Consider the following 19,725-nt stretch of genomic DNA (forward strand, 5'->3'; position numbering starts at 1 on the left):
AGTAGTAATACCTCTACTGTCACTCTGCTACCATTACCACCTCCACGATGATCTTCAACACAGGTGCCCCACAAAGCTGCATGCTCAGTCCCATACGATACTCCTTATACACACACGACTGGGTGGCCAAATTCCGCACCAACTCCATTTACAAGTTTGCTGACGACGCCACTGTTTTGGCTCAGATCTCAAACAACAATTTGTAGCATAGGAAGGATATAGAATACTTAACAGCATGGCGTGAAGACGACAATCTCTCCAACATCAGCAAAATAAAGGAGCTGGTCATTGACTTCAGGGCACAGTGGAGGGCACATACCTTACCTGTGTTGAGGTGGAAATAGGGTCATACAGCATGGAAAGAGACTCTTTGGTCCAACCAGTCCATGCCGACCATAAACCCAAACTAAACTAGTCCCACCTGCCTGTGTTTGGCCCCATATCCCTCCGAACATATCTTATTCATGTACTTATCCAAATGTCTTTTGGAGAGCTCACCTATGCCTGGGAGTGGCAGTCTGTCCTGGTCCCCCCATTTTGATACTGCAATCAAGAAAACGCAGCAATGTTGCTACTTCCTGAGGAGGCTAAGGAGATTTGACATGTCCTTAAAGACACTTACAAATTTTTATAAATGCACCATAGAAAGCATCCTATCTGGATGCATAACAGCAGGATATGGCAACTGCTCTTCCCAAGACTGAAAGGAACTACAACGAGTTGAGCACAGCCCAGTTCACCATGCAAACCGCCTTCCTATCTATTGACTTCATCTATACTTGCCACTGCTTCAGGAAGGCAACCAACAGAATCAAAGACCCATTCCACCCCAGTTATATTCTCTTCAATTCTCTTCTATCCAGCAGATGGTTTTTTTAAAAAAAAAAGTTTATACAAAAGTTTGAACTGATTCAAGAACAGCTTCTTCCCCTCTTATCAGAATTTTGAATGGACCCCTCAAATGTTAATGTTGATTTCTCTGCATCTCCTCGGCAGCTGTAACATTGTATCCTGTACTCTGTTCTATAGACCATTTTTCGCTATACCTTGTGACAGTAATTCAATTCAAATTAAATCCATCTAGACGAGGGATTTTTATCCTCTAGTTTTAGTTTATTCAAACATTCCTTTTTGAATTCAAAATGTTTATTTTATTCATTTTACCATTTGATATTATGTCTACCTTTTCTAATATCTCTGATAAATATTGACGCACAATTATTAATATTCTTACCATCTCTTTTTATTGTTAGCTGTGGTCTTTTCCTGTGTCTTCACTAATGGCCCTATTCCCATCATGTGTTCCTTGGTAATTTTAGTTTCGTTGTTCCTCTTTGCTTTCTTAATTGTGTTTTTGACTTTTTCTGTCCTATATCCTTCCTATCCAAGTATTTAATGTATGTCTCTTTCCTTGCCCTCAGTTGTTCTGTTGTATACTTTTATCCACAAATTCCCCCTGGCGTTTAGTTTGCTCTCTGCTTTACATTTTAACCACCTGGTCTGTTTGAGGTGCTAATTTGCATGTGGTGGACCATGACCCTATCTCTTTCTGGTGTACTGTCTATTCAGTGTGAGATGTCCCTTAGTCCTGGTAGAGGGGAGACACGACACACCTTTGGGACTCTTGTTCATGACTGTCTGCCTCCTTTAATTATAGGATCCCCTATTGCTATCACAAATGCTGTTTTACCCACTTCACAGTCCTCTGAGTCCTGGTGCATTGGTCTGCATTGTTCCCTGGCGGCCTTTACCTTTGACCTTTACGGGTAGTGAGTACATTGGTTGTATTGGTTGGATAGGGCTTATGTCTGCATAATAGCCTTCTCAACTGCCCTGCTGCCTGATTCCTTATCAGCCAAGTCTTCCCTTTGCTGAACCTAATTTTCCAAGGACTGTGACTATGTTCTGGTTAGAGCTGTCCAGAAATACCTCCCAGACCCTGCCACCGTCTCTCCTCTGCTCTCCTTCGTATTAAGTTTATGCTTTCAGTGTAAGTTAGAGACTGTGGATGGAAGATGTATGTGAAATGTTCTTGGGTAAATACCACATCAACAAGTGGGGCAAATATTGAATGGGGAAAAAGTAAGTGCATTCAGGAGATTCTGGGTATGTAACCTGTCTGTACTATTTTGCAGAGACCACTTATGCAATAAAAATGGTGTACAATATTCTAAAATTACCATTTCTTTATTCAAAGACAAGAGTGCCCTGTTGAGCCTAATGAGTGTTGCTTTGTAACATTGGATGTGCATTAAGCAGTTTCCAGCATAGAAAGTCAGTCCTGATTGGTGCTGCTGCATATTTCCAACACTGTGGTGCTTGCAGCTGCTTCCTTTCCAATGACACTCTTCTGTGCCCGGCTGGAAGCACTGCTTTGCTACACGGTGCTTGTAACTCTGAATAAACACATTTTTAATGTTGTTCAACCAATAACAGAATTTGGGTAACAGTGCTCCTTCAAGTCGAATCAGTTAAGTTCTTCGTCAGTAGATTTTTGGAACACACTTGCATCTGTTTCTGAGTGTGAACTTGAAGTATATTTGTATAAGCTATGATGAATCGTGAAGATCACATTTTCAAATGTTCTTTTCCCCCGGTGCAGATGCCTCCATACAACCAGCAGGGTGCAGCCGGTTACTGTCAGCAGGGCCAGACACCATATTACAACCAGCAACAGCCTTCCTATCCTCAACAACAACGGTTCCCAGTACAGCAAGTATGTTCTATGTTAGGCCTTGAAGAAAAACATTTTTCCAATGTCCCATATTTCCAATTCTCATCAGGCATTATTGTGTTGCTTTCACGAATCCATGTGCAGAAGGTGAACTCGAAATTCAGCTGGATATTGCTTTTTCTACAATTTATATTTTAATTGGCAACTGTTTGGATTGGCAGTGGTTTGACTGTCGCATGTTCTTCCTTGGTTGCTGTATCATTATACTGTATTTTTTTGCTAGTTATGAAATCGGTTGAGGTGTTCCTGTCATTCCAACTCGCATTAGCAGCTACCCGAGATGCTTATTGGAAGAAACAGATAGCTAGAAATTGTTATGGGTAGCCCCATGATACTGTATGTTCATCTGTATCTTATTGTAGCCTGCCTGCATCCCTCCCCTCTGATACAGGTGTAATTAACTGACTTGTTACGAATCAAACTGGTTGAGTTCTGACTATTTTTTTTTGTACAATCCCAGAATGCTTAGATCTATATTTTTCTATCTTTCTTGTAGCAGGATTTGTCTCAGGAAGCATTTGCCACTCAGACTCCACAGGGGTTGACTTCCAACAAACCCAATCAGGAGGAGCTGACTCTCATGCAGCAGGGACGTCCATCCAGCTTGCCGGTGAGTGCCACCGAGTTCTTGCATCGCTCGCTTGGACGTTCAGTTGATGGCAGGTATTTTAATAGATTGGTGCTAGAGTAAGAATTCTAGGTATTTTTGAGGGCAAGGGAAATGGCAACACTGTTGCAGTAAGAAAGATTGGAAGTTGCTGTTCTTCATCTTGTCAGCTTCTTTTCACATTCTGTTGAGGAATGGTGCTGTGTTTGGGATAAGCTGTTAAATGTGCTTCAGAAACTATGTAGGTTTCATTTGGAGTGGACTTAGAGGATTGGTGTCGTTAGTTAGACAAGAATTCAGTTCACACTTCAAAGTCATTCATTTTATCCTTTTTTTAATATTGCCATTTCAAATTCTGCTGATTTAATTTATAATGGAGAATGTCTGTAGAAGAAAGTCACTTCGTAATTTGTAGTTGTGCTGCTAATGTTGATGCTGCAGTCCCTTTACTGGATGGAAGACTCAATTACAATGTGATGAATTTGCATTGGCAATTTTCATATTAAATGTGGGCCTAGGAAGTTTGAACAGAAGTTGACATTTTACCCTGATAGGATACTCTAGTGATCTCCTGTCATAGCTCAGTAATGGGCAGAATCCTCAGGACTGACACAAATGGCCAGTTCTGCCATTTTCTGCCACAATTGGCAGCAGACTGCACAGAACTTTTGCCCCAAGACTAACTTTTATTTATTCTCTCATGGGATGAGTGTGTTCCTGGCAATTTGTTTTTATTTGATGTGCAATATGAATTTTTCTGTGGTTGTGCGCAGTTCTTTGCGTTGTAACATTTCTTCATGAATAATTTTTTAGTGCTAAGGAAAATGTGATTGGTTGCTTGACAGCAACCTGAATGGGATCTGGTCTTCCAGTTTTTTTTTTAAAAGAGTGGAATTACGATAACTTGAAGTTCCTTGAGTATTGTAATGTGAGGTATAATGTACAGTTTTGAAGCTAATGTTATTATTTAGTTCAGTATGCCTATTTGAGTCTTGGGTTATCAGTTCTGTAAGATCAAACATGGTAAAAGGGTAAAGTTTTAAAAGGAGTAGAAGTGCAGAGAGTTTGTGCTTCAAAGACTCAGATCTTTGAAAGATCATGGACCACTTCATAAAGCTGCTATTCTATTTCAGAAAAATGTAGTAGAGTTTAAATTTCTGGAGGGTGGGAGAATAGAAGTGTAGAGATAATGTTAATCTTGTACAAACGTTAGTTAGACCAATGTGGCAATAATGGCATAATCTGTTAAGTTGCCACCAGGCCATAGGAGGAGAAGTTAAAACAAGTGTCCAAACTCAAGGGCTTAACCTGTTTTTCTAATCAAGCTGTTCAAGATGTAATTACCTACCTCTAGAGTGATGGGACTTGAACCCAGGCCTTCTGGTCCAGAGGTGGGGACACTACCACTGTGCCACAAGAGGGCCCCAATAATGGGCTTAAAATATGGGTTTCGAGGAGCACCTTTAAAGGAAAGGAGATGGGCCGAGACATTGAGACACCTGTTGGGGGGAGGGGGAGGGGGTGGGGGAAAACAGCAGTCCAGAACTTAAAGCCAAGGCTGAAAGCATGGCCACTAATGGTCCAAAGGAGACTGTGAAAGAGGTCAACTGGAGGAGATTAATAGTGAGGAACAGCAAAGTCATAGAGGAATCTTAACACAAGCGTGAAAATTTTAAAAACAAGTTATTGTGATCTAAGTGTCGGTATGTGTGCAATGGATGAATGAATTTTGTATGAATTAAGATATGGGGAACAGTCTTGGATGAGATCAAATTTGAGGAGGATAGGTAGTGGAGATCAGCTCAAAAATTGTTGGGATGTTTAGTTTGAAGATGACATGAGCCTATTTTCTGTTGCACCTAAGCTGTGATATGATGGAGGAATTGACCAGTGTAATGGAAGTGGAAGTTAGAGAACTTCACCTCATTGGTGCTTCTCATGACCACCTGCCACCTCAAAATTCTTTGAATCTAAATACATTTGAAGTGTAGTCACTGTCAGAACGAAGGAATCAAGACAGGCCATATGCTTACAAAACTGTCATGAATAACAATGTGATAATGACCAAATTGCTGTTTTTTTTTTTGATGTTAACTTGGGAGATAAATATTGACCAGGACACCAGGACCAGCTCTTCAAGAGTGGTAGTTCTCGTGATGGATAAGATAGGTGGTTGGTAGCACAAATCGTGGTTAAAAAAGGTGGCTGCGATTGCAGATTGGTCCAGTTCAGCTTCAGAAAGTGGCTAGGCGGAGTAATGGAATTGGTGACACTGGAAGATGGAGACTGAACATTGTAGTGCGAATGCTCTGGCCTTCAGACATCAGCAAAATGGTTGACTTTTGCCTGTCTTCTGGGACCTCCTTGCAAGACATTGTATCAAACAGCTACAGAAAGTTCAGTAATGATACTGGACAGCTATTTTGCATTGGATTCGGATTCAAGAAGACATGGCCTGCTAACTCAAAATCTGTGGCAAAATTGGAATTGCCGTCTCTCGGACTCGTCAAGCAGTAATCTGATACAGGCAAGGTTTAATGAGGATGCCTGTTATGCAGTGTTGCTGACTCTTCCACCATTCACTCTTGTGTATCTCCTGTCCTGATCACTTGGTACGAAGTGAGACTTCAGTTTCCGTTGAAAAGAGTAGCTGTGTTGCACCACTACTTACCAAACTGGCCGAGTGCTGAAAGACATGGCTACCATACTGGCCTTGTGGCAGGTGGTCAGAGCAATAATTGCAGAGGGAGATAGTGCAGCTGGGCAATAATTGCTGACCTTGCTAACAATATCTAAATCCAGCAAATGAATGAATACATGTGGAACTTGAGAAGGGAGGTGTATGTATGCCAAAATAAGAGAATTAATCCTTGGGTGTAAAAATGGGGAAGATGATTTATTGCAGGAGGTTCTCTTGCTATGACTGGATAGATAAGAATGGACTCAGGAGGTGCCCTGTCCAGTTGAACAATGAAAATGGGGTAATGGAGGTTGGTGTGAAAAACTGCCAGAAGTTGGAGGTACAGAAGGGTCTGGATGAAGTGTGTGCGTAGTAAAGCACGATCAGAGGAAAACTTAATTGTGTTTAAATTAATAGTTAAGGGCACATTGCTGAGGAGAAGTTGCAGAAGTTTGCTTTCCCCATGGCTGAAGCCCTGAAAACACCACTGTACAGAAGGTGAGAGTCCCTCCTGTTGAGTGAGGTGATCTGGCACTATGCTTTGCTCTCTCAAACCTCTGCTATTTCTCATCTGTCATATTCTATCTGTGAGAGGGTTTTACATCTGTCTGTTGCATTCCCTTCTCTGGGGCCCAAATGCTTTTCTTAATGCACTAGAACGTAGTAAGCGGTTGCCCTGTTTCATGACTAAACTAGAAGGTTTGCTGTTGAAAGTTGGTCAATAGTGATTTTCTGCTGACTTTTTTGAGCCCTGTAATTTAGAGATCAAAATTCAGTGATATCCCACAGATTCTTGTTGCTGTTGGGCACGTGTCTCTAATTTGTTGTGTTTCTTTTTTTTTTTTTTGAAGGTATTTGCTCCACAATTACAATTGATTTTTGCGACAGATGATGTGAAACAACTTGCTAAAATGACATGCCTCACTAATGTTTACTCCTCAACCTGCTGACATAATTCTGGCTCCCAAATTCTGCTTTTCAGCTTTAGGATTGGGATAATGAGTTGGCAGTACTCACCGTGTATTCAATTTTGAATTACTCTGCAGATGTTTCCAAATGCTGTGTATTTAAATAGTTCAGTGAATGTGTAATTCTTGTGTTCATCTGTGGACATGGACACTTAGATTGACTGACTGTTACCGGAGATGGTCATTGCCTGACATTTGTGGTGTGAATGTTACTTGTCACTCTTTGGACCAAGGTGGAATATTGTCCAGGTCTTGTTGCATTACTGGACACGGCTTATTTTTAACTATCTAACAGTTGATTTATAATTAGAGTTTTTCCGGAGCTGCAACCTAAGCTTTCCAATGAAAATGGATTGTGTTACTGCTTGTAAGTTGTTTGCTATAATCCAGCCTGTTTCCCAGGTACAACAATATAAAGGGAGGGGAATTTAAAGTTTGTGTTTGCACTGTTCTGAGGGGAATTTGCACACTCTTGAAATTTCTGTTACTACCTTTGCTGAACTAAAACTCTCGATTTGATACATTGGTGCAGAGTTTTATTCGATCTTACCAGACTCTCACCCATTTTAGAATTTAAATACTTTTGGTGGAGAAGCTGAGCTATTTGGTTTAGTGTCCTCTGCCTCAGTAATGTTGCTGAATTTGCAAGTGAAGAAAAATATCTAGTTGTGGGGAAAAATGGTTTTGTATGTTTGGTGAGGTGCAAACTATTTGCTGACTGGTGATTAGCAGGTACAGCACTATTTAGCATTTGAAAATAGGTGTGACATAACTATTGCTGAGAGCTTATACATATGTTAGGTGTTGGAGGTGTATCTTTTTCTTTGTTACTGCAGGGTTGTAATACGTAAACATTTAACTTTGATTTATTATGAGAGTTTGTCCCATAATTACCATTGTTCTTCAGTGGCTTCTGTATACAGAAATATGAGATTGGAGGTAATGTTTAATTTGCTGTACGTTGTGTTGTGCACATCCAGTTTGTTCAAATATTTCTTGTGTCTCAACGTAGTGAGTGCTGATGTTTTTTGGCAGATATTTGAATAAATGGTCCATAACCTGAGGCTGATTTTACAGGGAATTTCTCACTTTTGGGGCTATTTCAGTAGATGCAGCCTCTGGCTAGAGAGGACAAGCCAACCAAATTCTGATTTGTAGTCTGCTTATTGTATACATTGTATAGTTGTCTATACATTGAGCTGGGTGCTTGGTTGTAAATTGACTGTGCATTGATACTTAGTGGGGGCCTGCTTCCTGTTACTATTCTAGTGACTTTGTTCAGGGCCTCGCTTCCTGTTTGTATTTGGTTATGCTGCATCAGGGCCCAAGCATCCTGTTTGTGTTATGCCTTGATGAGGCCCTGGTGTCCTGTTTTACTGAGCTTGGTATTTATTTTCTGTTATACAGTTTAGAAAAAAATTTCAGCATGTTACCTATAGTGCAAATAATTTTTGTTACATCTACTTCAATCCAAAAGCTGCTGTTTTCAGAATATTGAGCACCTTCCAATTGAGAACTTAGTGTTGTGTCAAAGGCTGTTTTAATAATTTTATATATTCACACACAAGGCCGCGAACCACTGACCTGTTGGACTGTTACTATTCTGCCCATAACGTTCCTTGCACCAATAATTTAAAATTTCAACAATTCAAACCAGCAATCGATTGAGGCATTAAACCCTTGTTTGGGATTTTGGAGATTAGTTGCAGAGGTCCCTTCAGGTTTTGGGGCAAGTGATTATTTTTATGATTTGACCTGCAAAGAGTAAATGTTCTGTTGATTTTGAGATAGGGTAGAAGAGAAGGAAACCAACTTCAGCCATTTAAAACATTGGAATACAGCTATTAGTTTCTAAATGATGACCAGAGTGCCACCCATTTTTCTTTCTCCTGGTCTCTTGCTCAGTCACAAATCCATAGACCAGAGTAATTCCTCAACCAAATAGTCTTTCTTTCTGTATTGGCTAGCTGTTTAACTGTGAAGGGTGGACTTGGAGTCATACGGCATGTAAACGGGCTGTTCAGTCCAACTCATCTTCGCCAACAAGATAACCTAAACTGATCTAGTCCCACTTGCCACCGATTGGCCTGTATCCCTTTTAAACCCTTCCTATTTATGTACCCTTCCAGATACCTCTCAAAAGTTGTAATTGTACATGCTACCACCACCTCTGGCAGTTCATTCCATATAATTATCATCCTCTGCGTGAAAATGTTGCCCCTCTCACCTTAAACCTACGCCCTCAAGTTTCACACTCCCCTACCTTGGTTATTCACCCTATCCATGTCTGTCGTAGAATGTTTGTGTGAGCAGTTCACCCTTAATACAAGCTGGTTGGATAACCATTTGTCTGGATGGTTGAAGGATAATTCGCTGTTAGCATCTATTTCCATTGCGTAAATTTATTGATAGTTTTAAAACCCACATCCACTCTTGTGGAATCAACTTTTTTCAAGCAATGAGTATGTTGATGTGAATGAATTCTTACGCCCATGGCAACGGTTCAAGTTGATTGAGGAATAGAATAAACCAAGTATGGGCAAGGGGAGAGTGATGGCCTAGTGGTGTTAACGCTGGTCTTTTAACCCAGAGACCTAGGTTTTTTTGGAACCCAGGTTCGAATCCCACACAGCAGATGGTGGAATTTGAATTCTAAATATTTGGAATTAAGAATCTAATGATGACCATGAATCCATTGTCGATTATCGGAAAAACTCATCTGGGTTCACTATGGTCCTTACCTGGTGTGGCCAGCATGTGATTTCAGATCCTCAGCAATGTGGTTGACTCTCAACTGCCCTCTGGGCAATTAGGATGGACAATAAATCCAGCCTGGCCAGCGATGCCCTCATCCTGTGCTTGAATAAAGAAAAAAAATGTAGATATATGCTTCGATGAAGATGAAATCTTGGAATAGTTTTCACTCTTGTATTCAGCTGTCTGTAGTATAGGTATTCTGTTGTTTCTAGGTTTCTATGATTAAAACTGTTGAAACTGAAAATGAAGGGTCGAAACTTCAACCATTTCCATTGAATAAAAATGACCTTTTACTCTGTACTTTAAACTTGGGTGTAGGTCATGAGAATTGATGAAAATACTGATGTGGAAAAGCTAAGTTCCACTGGAGGGAAAACGGTTTAAATGCACAAGTCAGGGGACATTGGAAATGTGGGCTAGTGTATGAGTGAGAGGTTTTAAAGGACGATTCACACATTGTGGGATCAAGATTGCCAAACAGTCTTTGAGTGATTAGTAGTGAGGAAGGAAGTAGGTGTTAAAGGATGTTTTTGGGCTTCCTGCAGCGTTAATGATCTCTTTCTGCAGTAATTGACTCTGCTGCTGACCTCTGACCTCCCGTGAACAGCAAGGCATGTGCCACTGTCGACTGTGCAATAAGTATTGTTGCCGTGGCAATTTGCTGAGCCAATTCGATGTGTCAGCTTTGAAAATGCATTGTTTTCATTTAGTAAAAGCATTACCATGACTGCAAATCTTGGACTGTAACCATCAAGGGCAATTAAGTGTAAATTTGTACTGATATTTTACTGTTCATTTTTGGGAAAATCCAAAGTATGAATTGAATGTTTGTGTCAGCGGTTCACCCTTTACCCACCCATTATCTTTTGTCTGGATGGTTGTAGGATAATTCACTGTTAGCATCCATTTCAGTTGTGTAAATTTATTAATGACCATTTTAAAACACATGTCCACTCTGCTTGAAAAAAGCTGATTCCATTCATGTGGATGTTGATGTGGTTTAATCAAATACCTTAATTTTTGTTTTGCAAAGTCTGTTACTTCCTATAATGGCTTTAATCTGCTTCAAAATTGTTAAATTTGATTGAGAAGTTCCACAGGGTTCTTTTACTGAACTGGGGCCTTCTGATTTCATTTTGCTCTGACCAAATGTTGTGCCAGTTCTGGTCAGCTGCTGCTCAGAATATGTGTGCAGTTGCTGTGGAGAATTAGATTTCTGCTATTTAAATTAAATTGTAAATGCTTGTTGTGGGTGTAACCAATGGTTAACATCAAATGTCTATCTTGTCCCAGGCTTACAGTTCCTCTGAAGTGTTGGTACTTGTTCTGCATTGAAATGGATGGTAGGAGAATTCCATTTTTAGGAAATATTGCTAATGTTTCTTTAAATCTGTGCAGTCTCAAGCCTATCAAAAGCAATTCTTTGAACTGAGTGATAGGCTGACTTTTACATTCTTGTAAATGGCTGCTGTCCTATCCACAGCCAGCAAGGTACATTGATGTATTCCTCCATGCAAATGGTTAGTGTTATTAAGCTGTGAATTTGAGAAAAGCTTTAAATAAAAGGGGTTCTGAACTGGTTATTAGTTGTGTTGTAATGAGTATGCAGCTCGTGAACAAACACTTGACGATTCACATCCACCCAGCTGGTGTTTTTTGAAGAGGATTTGTTTGAGAAATTGTTTATTACAGAGCTTGATTTCCATTATACTATTCTATAACCACTTTTTCCTGTGTTTTTAAGAATTTATACCACAGAGATTAATCAGTTGTGATTACAAAACTTGTCTCCACATCGTCTTGTTATGATATAAACTGGTTGCCTTGTGGAGAGGCGAAAAGAAAAAGAAAAATTTACATTCTTAAATGATGTGAGGTGGTGACTATAAATGAAAGTTGTTCTTCGTATTTTGAAACTTTCACTGTTAAATTGTGCTTTACCTACTTCAACTAATGTGCATTCAGTTAGATGTCTACAATTAAGTTTGAGTTGCTGTCCACTGTGGAACCTGTTCCATCCTCGTCTTTCCTTTATCTGCGCTTTAGCTACAATGTGAGCCATTTGTCTACACATTTGATCCTGAGGTGTTAGTATGTGCCTAGGGGTTATATTTGGGCTCTCACTGAAACTTCCAGGTTTGTGCTCCCATGCTTGAATTTTAATTGATTTCACAGCCTGGATCAGCGTTACTTTGCCATGCTAATTCCCTCTGTTAAAAATTGTTAGAACATAGGAACAGGAGCTACGTGATTTAGTCCTTGAAGCCTGTTGTGCTATTAATTTCATTTTTGGTTGTGTGCTTAACTCCATTTACTCATTGTTGTTCTTAACATGTTTGTACAATAACAATTTTTTATCAATCTGACTTGAAAATTTGCTTCCACTGTGATTTGAGGAAATGTTTCAGAGTTAACACCTTGATTAAATCATTCCTCAATCATTTATAAACTCTAAGGAAGACAGGCCAACTTGCTTTGGCACATCTATATTGCATCTGCTCCAAGGCCAACATAGCCTTCCTGGGGTGGAGGTTACTCTACTATTACTCCAGAAAGTCTGTATAAAACTGAATTATAATTTCCTCTCTAAATGTCAAAATCCTGGTAATTATTTTGAGTATTATTTAAATTTGTCAGTGGCCATTTCTGTGTCGCCAGTTAAATCAATTTGCTGCTTCACAGGTCTTCTACCAGAAAAGAGAGACCCCACGTGAACTCCATCTGCCATATTTTTGCCCACACATTTAGCCTCTTTGTCCTTTAGTGACCTTTTGCCTAACATTCCACAATTTGCATTGGGTCCCAACTTGGGGTTATCTTCAGACTTGGATATATTATCCCTCCATCTGAGTCAGGTGAACATCTAAGGCGCCAGTAGAGATCTTTATGGTTGAGATTCCTCTCTTCCCTCTCTCAAATAATGGAGTGATATTCACAAATTCCCATCCAACGGCACAATTCCCGAAACAGAATTTTGGAAGAATTGTGTCCAACATATGCCATTTCCTCAGCAATTTCGACTCCTTGAGTTGGAAACCATTGCATATATGGATTGATCTGTCTTATTTTCTCAGTTACCATCTTTAAAGTAAATTCTTGCAGAGTTCCTTTTTAGATTACATTGTGGGGAGGCAGGGGAATATTGATAATATCACAGGACTAGTAACCTAGAGACCCATACTCTGGCTCTGGGGCCATGAGTTTGAATCCCGCCACGGCAGGTGGTAAAATTTGCATTCAACAAAAATCTGGAATGCCTAATGGTCACCGTCTCTAATCATGTAGGTTGTTTAAATCCATTCTGATTTCCCAGTGTTCTTTCAGGAAGGTGATCTGTTGTTCCTTTCCTTACATGCTCTACGTAAGACCCACAGCACTGTGGTTGATTCTTAACAGTCTTCTGAAATGGCCCCTGCAAGCTACTGGTTTCAAGGGGCAAATTGGTATGGGCAGTAATGCTGGCAGGGTCAGTGGTGGCCACATTCCATGAACAAATAATAAAAGAAATATTCCCTTGTGCTGCTGGTAATTTGTCCTCTCTCTAGTGTGAAAATTTATACTGATCATTAATTTGCCAAGTGTGTCATTTTCTTATAATCAACTATCATCTCTTTCATAGCTGAGAACTGGCTGATCCTTGTCCAGCACTGCAAGGTGTATCCGTGCAGCTTTTGTTTGGATGTTCAGCCATTAAATAGTTTGAAGTTATATGAATTACTTTGCTTTCCCCAATTAATCTTGGTTTGATATGTTGTTTGATAAGCAAACGCATTTAAACGCTAATTTCTGAAATCTCAAATCCATACTTTGGATAATGTGCCATTTAATTCAGAAATAAGCTGAAGTAACCAGTTGCTATCCTAGTCAGTACTTGTCACAAACTTTCACAGTATTTCTGTGCATACAAGTGTACATTTATCCATATGACCATATGTGGCTTTTAACTGTTGGGACTTTTCGTCTTAGCCTGAATTGGTTTAAAATCAGGTTTGAGAAGCAGAAGTAGTGTCCTACTGTTGAGCTAGTATAGAATTTTTCAGTCTAGTATAAATGAGTGAGAAAGGAGAATATATTGCAGGATGGTGAAGTGCCTGAATGATTAAGTTTAAATAGGCCTGTTGTTTGATATCTTAGGCTGTATTTGGGACTGAAGGGGTTAATGAAGCTGGAAGTGGTGGCCATATAGGAATATTAATGAATCGATTGACACTTATTTTTGGAAATTCTGCTTGTGGAAACATGTTGAAATAGACTGGGATTTGCTGTTCTTGGAATTTATGCATCAAGCCTGCTTTTTATGGCTTTGGTCATGCAGCTAGTTGTATCTTATGAGGAATGACCCTGGGAATGGAAATCCATTTGGGTTGTATCCACATAGTTTATTGCACGCCAGTGTTTCAGGAAATTGTTGCCAGGTCATTGTTTACCACAAGCACGACATGAGTCTTGCCCTCCAAGTTAGTGCATGTTTATAAGCCCACTAAATTCTGTTAAGACTTTATTTTGAAATTAATGACCTCCTCTCATTGTGTTGAAAGGAACTGTTTTATTTGATAGTCTTAACATTGAGCCTGGAAGTCTCAACTCAGTAATTGCTTTGAGCTTTGACTAATATCTTTTGGATAGCCCCTGTAATAAAACTGACTAGTTGTAATGTTTGAAGGTGGTCATCCATTCCTTTTTGTAAAAAAAAAAGTTGTATTTGTGAAGTATTTCTGGTAGAAAATGATGAGCCTAAATTGTCAGAGCAGAAGTGATGGACTCTGAATCCTGCATCCCTTTTGCAACCTTTGGATCATGTTAAGTGATCAATCAAAGAGAGGATAGTCAATCTGGCATTTTTGACAGAAGCTGAGTAATTTTGGATTTTCTCGGTGTAATGTTAAGCTGCAGGAAATCTTGACTCTTCGATTATTTAATTTCTAGTAGAATGGTGATGGTAGTGAGTTGAAAGAAGTGTGGATAGATGAAGCTAGAAGCAGCTTGGTTATCTAGGCAATGTTACTGAAGGGTAGCCTGTAGTTGAAAAAATGGAGGCCAAGGATGAATACTTGCTAGAATTTAGCATATGAAAGTACAGGAATCAGATTGTACTCTCTTTGAGCCAATTATGCCATTTATTTTGATCATGGCTGATTTAAACATTGACTTGTTTATTCATTTTTGTTTCATAGTGCTTGGTACTGTTATTTAACAGGGATCTATTGTTCTTGGTCTTGAAATCTTAATTTGACCCCAGCATCCAGAGCCTTTTGGAAGGAGAGAATTCACTGTTCCAATGCTCCTTTTATGAAGATATGCTTCCTGAATATTTAAAATTGCCCTTTTCTTATTGCCTATGTCATAGCAAATTGCTTTATGAATTTACCCTATATAATTCTTCAATTTTTTAAAAAAGCTGATCTCTTATCAATCTTCTCACCCTGGTCTGTGCAATCAGTCTTGTAACTTTAACCTTTTCGGTCTTTGGTACTGTTCCAGTGAATCAGTGTGGTAATCCTCCAAAGTCAGTATATTCATCCTGGGGCATGACGTCCATTTTGAAAGAAATACACTTGTTGGGATCTGACCAAAGTTCTGTTCAACTGGAACATCACTTTTTTTTTCCCCAGCTGTCTTGAAATTGCACCAACATTCCACTAGTCATTTCCATTTGCTTTTTGTACCTATCATTTTTATCCTTTGGAATCCCAATCTCTCTCCTCCTTTACACTTCTTTTCTCATCATTTAGAAATATTCCAGTTTATATTTTTATAATTTGGAAGCAAGTAACTTCACACTTGCTCTGCCACAGGTTTTCCTATTTATTCAGACTTGATCATTAGTTCAGAAAGTTGTTGACATGCAAATCAATTTACTTGATTCCTAATTGTGATATATTTAGCAATTCATTTGAAGTATAGTAATTTGTTACAATTCAATGAATTTAGTAATCTGCACTCCACTCTGAACATCCTGGTGTAACGGTTTTTATTGGCAACTGTATCTTGAGAGGATGCAGCTCGTCACTGAGCCCCTATGTGGCCTAGAGTTTTGAAGTCTGTGTTTATATTTGGCTTAAAGTAACATACTGTGGATGCTGGAAAGCAAACACAATGCTGGAGAAACTCGGCAGGTCTGACCCGTTAATGTTTTCAGTCCAGTATGACTCCTCTACAGAGAAATTGAAGAGTCATGCTGGACTTGAAACATCAATTCTTGTTTCTCTCACCATGGATGCTGACAAACCTCCTGAGTTTCTCCAACACTGTGTTTTGTTTTATATTTTGCATTTTGGGAGTTCAAGATAGGTTGCAACTAATATCACAACTGGTGTGTGTATGCAAATCGCTGAAGGTGACAGGACAAGTTGAGAAGACAATCCTTGGTGTCAAGTAGGGCTGCAGAGGTTGTGCTAAAACTTGATAAAACACTGGCTAGCCTGAGGCAGCTTGCATTTATATTAAATAAAAACAAAGTGCTGGATGGGTTTGAAACATTAATTCTTTTTCCTCTCTGCAGATGCTGCCAGATTTACTGAATTTCTGCAATGCCTTTGTTTTTGTTTCAGATCTCCAGCATCCTCAGTTCTTTGTTTTACTTTTGCATGTATGTTATGTTGTTATGTGCAGTAAAATGTTCTCATTTCACAACTTGAAACTATAGGATTCAATGAAAGATATCATGAGTTTCTGGACCAGTATCATGGGACTACAGAACCATACCTGTCAAAATGCTATGTTTGCAAGTGCTGTTAGTTTATTTATTTAATGCTGAATTAAAATACATTCATGTTTATAGGCAGAGCCTTAATTTGTTAGAATATTTCATCGTTCTATTGAGAGAGATATTTTTCAGTTGCAACGCATTCTTGAGTCAGATTCCACGAAGGATGGGAATAAATTTAAGCACCAAACGTATAACATAAAATTAAAATGTGTCTGAATCAAGTTTTAATATCACTGAGTCATATTTGGATTAAACCTTAAAAATTTGGGCTACCAAGTTTGGAACATCTGAAAAGGCCGATAACAATACTGGATTCACGGAAGCCATTGACATTGAAATGCTAAGGGGTATTTTGAGTAAAAATGCACTAAGGCAGCTGGCCTTTTCAGATGGCTCAAACTTCCTAGCTTGAATTTTTGATAGAGTTCAAATATAACTGTTGGTGACATTAAAATCTGATGGAGACATATTTTAATTTCTTTGTGTTGTATGTTTGGTGTTTAAATTCATTCCCATCCTTCCTGGAATCTGCCTCTTGACCACAAGGTGCTTAATACTTACTGTTATGGTTCAGGCTCAGCCAGCCATGAGAAGTGCCCTTTGTTTTGAGGGAATGTGTACAGTGAAATGGTTTTTGGCAATACAAGCTTGCATGCTTAAGGTGAAAAGATTTGAATTTTCATTGCTGTTGCACCCACAATGTCTGGCAAACTCAAAAGACTTGAATTCGTAGATCTAAAATGAATGTGTATCATGTTGCCATTATGTGTTTTCAATGCTGTTGATCTTCGCATTCCCCTTGTCACCAACAGACCTCGTCCTTGAGAAAAAGTAGTGGTCTGTTGTTAAAAGTATCTCCATTATGGTTTGGAAACCAGCTGATCCATTGAATTTCCATATGATTGACCTCCGCAATCCCTTGTGCATCTTTATTTCACCATCCTAGGGAACTGTAAAAGTTAAGGTTGGTATGCTGTGCACAGTGAGGATAAGAATCTGAGAAGGGCAACTTAATAGAGGCAGTAGCCTACATGATTCAAGTTGGTTTTTTCCCCGTGAATACTGTGTGGCAGTGGTTGATGTTTTGGAGATGAGCATCATGTACAGAATGAACATCAAAATTTCTATTTATAATCCCCTTAGTTGCATTTGTTTCTGAGCTGAAATAGATATTGTCTTGCTGGCTTTAATTGTTAAGAAAGTTAAGCACCAGGACTTAATTGAATTTAACTGGAATTAGTGTTCCAAATTTAGAGAGTTTTAATTTCTGAAGACCTTTAATAAATACACTCTTAAACACTTGCAGATCACAAGGAGCATTTTGACAATCATATCCATGTTCATCAACAAAGATCTGATTACTCTGCCATTTTTCAACTTCTGCCCCATAGCCCTGGAGGCTGTGGCAATGCAAATGAATGTTTAAATACTATTTAGCTGTTGAGTTTCTGACTTGACTTCAGGTGGAAATGTCCAGACTCCTTCCACCCTGTGAATAATAATTCTCAAGTCGCCTTTTAGCCTTCTGCCTTTTACCTTTAACCCCATGTCCCCCGATTGTTAAACTCCTCTACTGATGGAAAATATGCCTTCTATCCACCCTAATTAATCCCCAATCAATCTTACACACCTGTTAGGTTCCCTCTCAACCTTTGCAGCTCCAAGCAAAACAACCTCAGCCTGTGCGCAGTCAGATCCTTCCTATAGTGTAGAGACCAGAACTGCTGTCGGGTTAGGTCATAACTGGAATACCGTTTCAAACATTGCAGCATAACCACCTTGCTGTTGTGTTCGGTGCCTTGGCTAAAAATGGCAGGTGTTCCATTTGTCTCGTTAACCCATTATCTACCTGCCTTTGTCTGTGAATAAGCTTATCCATGTCCTTCTGATCTTGAGTATTTTTCAGGATCTTGCCATTCATCATGTAATCCCTTGCCTTGTTTGCACTGCACAAGGGCATTACCTTATTTTTCTGTGAATTCCTTTGTCACTACTTGGTCCAGCTGACCAATCCATTGGCAAACTTCAGAAAGATATCAATGTTCTTGCTATTTATTTACCATCCTACCAATTTTATCATCTGTGAATTTATCATTTCCACTACATTTTAAGTCCAAATCATTTCACTACACCCAGAGCCGGACCCTGCAGAACCCTACTATGGAAACGGACTTCCAACCGCTCAACCAATTTTACATCCACTGTGGCAAATTGACTTGAAGTCCGTGGGCTTTCTTGACTAGTCTTCTATGAGCAGCTTCATTGAAAACCTTGCTAAAGTCCATGTGGATAGGATTACAAGCATTGTTCTCATTATCACTCCTGGTTATCTTCCTGTCTGACTATCCCCCATTAATCTGTATCTCCAAATGCAGCCAAATTCTGCCCTTCAGAATTCTTTCGAATTACTTCACTACTGAAGTTAGCCTGGCCTGTAATTTCCTGGTCTATTTCTTCCTTTCCCTTTTTAGTTATGAGAAATCCTGAATGTTTTGTACTAAATTTTCCAAGGTCCAGGAACTGTATTCTAAGCTAGTAAAGCAAAGAATATGATCTGATTATTTATACATGCGTGATGTTATATTTCACTGTGGTAATGCAGTGTAAATTGAGAGCCCCACTATTCCCAGGGTGATCCCAAAAAGTTAGATTTTAAAAAGAGCAGAATTCCTGAATTTCCCCTGGACCAGCATAGACTATGTTTGTGTGCTTTAACAAGAATTTACTATTTATTACAAATAGTAACTATAGATGAACATTGTTGAGACATCGACATATAACTCTACTAGTTAAAATTCTGACCCACTTAAGCTCCCACTCAAGACACATACAGAACATAGAACATAATATAAATCAGGCCCTTCGGCCAACCATGTCTGTACTGACCATGTGGCTATTCTAAACAAATCCCATCTGCTTGACACAACAGAAAAATGTATATAATGTAAGAGGGAAAGACTGGTTGTTCAATGGTCCCTGTATACAGGGTTTGTTGAGATGATCTTTTCGCTGCTCAGCGCTGCTTCTCGATCTTCCCTTCTTTTCTTTCTTCCTTTCTTTCCCTCTGTCCGTCCCCTCTCTCTGTCTGTCCGTGCGTCCGTCCCCTCTCTCTGTCTGTCCGTCCCCTCTCTGTCTGTCTGTCCGTCCGTCCGTCCCCTCTGTCAGTCCGTCCGTCCGTCCGTCCGTCCCCTCTCTCTGTCTGTCCGTCCGCCCGTCCCCTCTCTCTGTCTGTCTGTCCGTCCGCCCGTCCCCTCTCTCTGTCTGTCTGTC

The 19,725-nt window shown here is 39.5% G+C and overlaps 1 protein-coding gene across 4 annotated transcripts in view; it reads left to right on the forward strand.

Annotated features, from left to right (window-relative positions):
* LOC109937816 (AT-rich interactive domain-containing protein 1A) overlaps positions 1 to 19,725 on the forward strand; it is a 123,528-nt gene that overhangs the window by 45,006 nt on the left and 58,797 nt on the right. For 2 of the 4 annotated variants that reach the window (XM_048612998.1, XM_020536318.2), the window contains exons 3-4: positions 2,603 to 2,716; positions 3,231 to 3,344. In XM_048612998.1, coding sequence (XP_048468955.1) covers positions 2,603 to 2,716; positions 3,231 to 3,344 — 228 coding nt within the window. The remainder of the gene's footprint in view (positions 1 to 2,602; positions 2,717 to 3,230; positions 3,345 to 19,725) is intronic. The other 2 variants (XM_048612999.1, XM_048613000.1) reach the window with 1 other exon arrangement.

Source organism: Rhincodon typus, chromosome 27 (assembly GCF_021869965.1).
Source record: "Rhincodon typus isolate 14 chromosome 27, sRhiTyp1.1, whole genome shotgun sequence".
NCBI lineage: Eukaryota > Metazoa > Chordata > Chondrichthyes > Orectolobiformes > Rhincodontidae > Rhincodon > Rhincodon typus.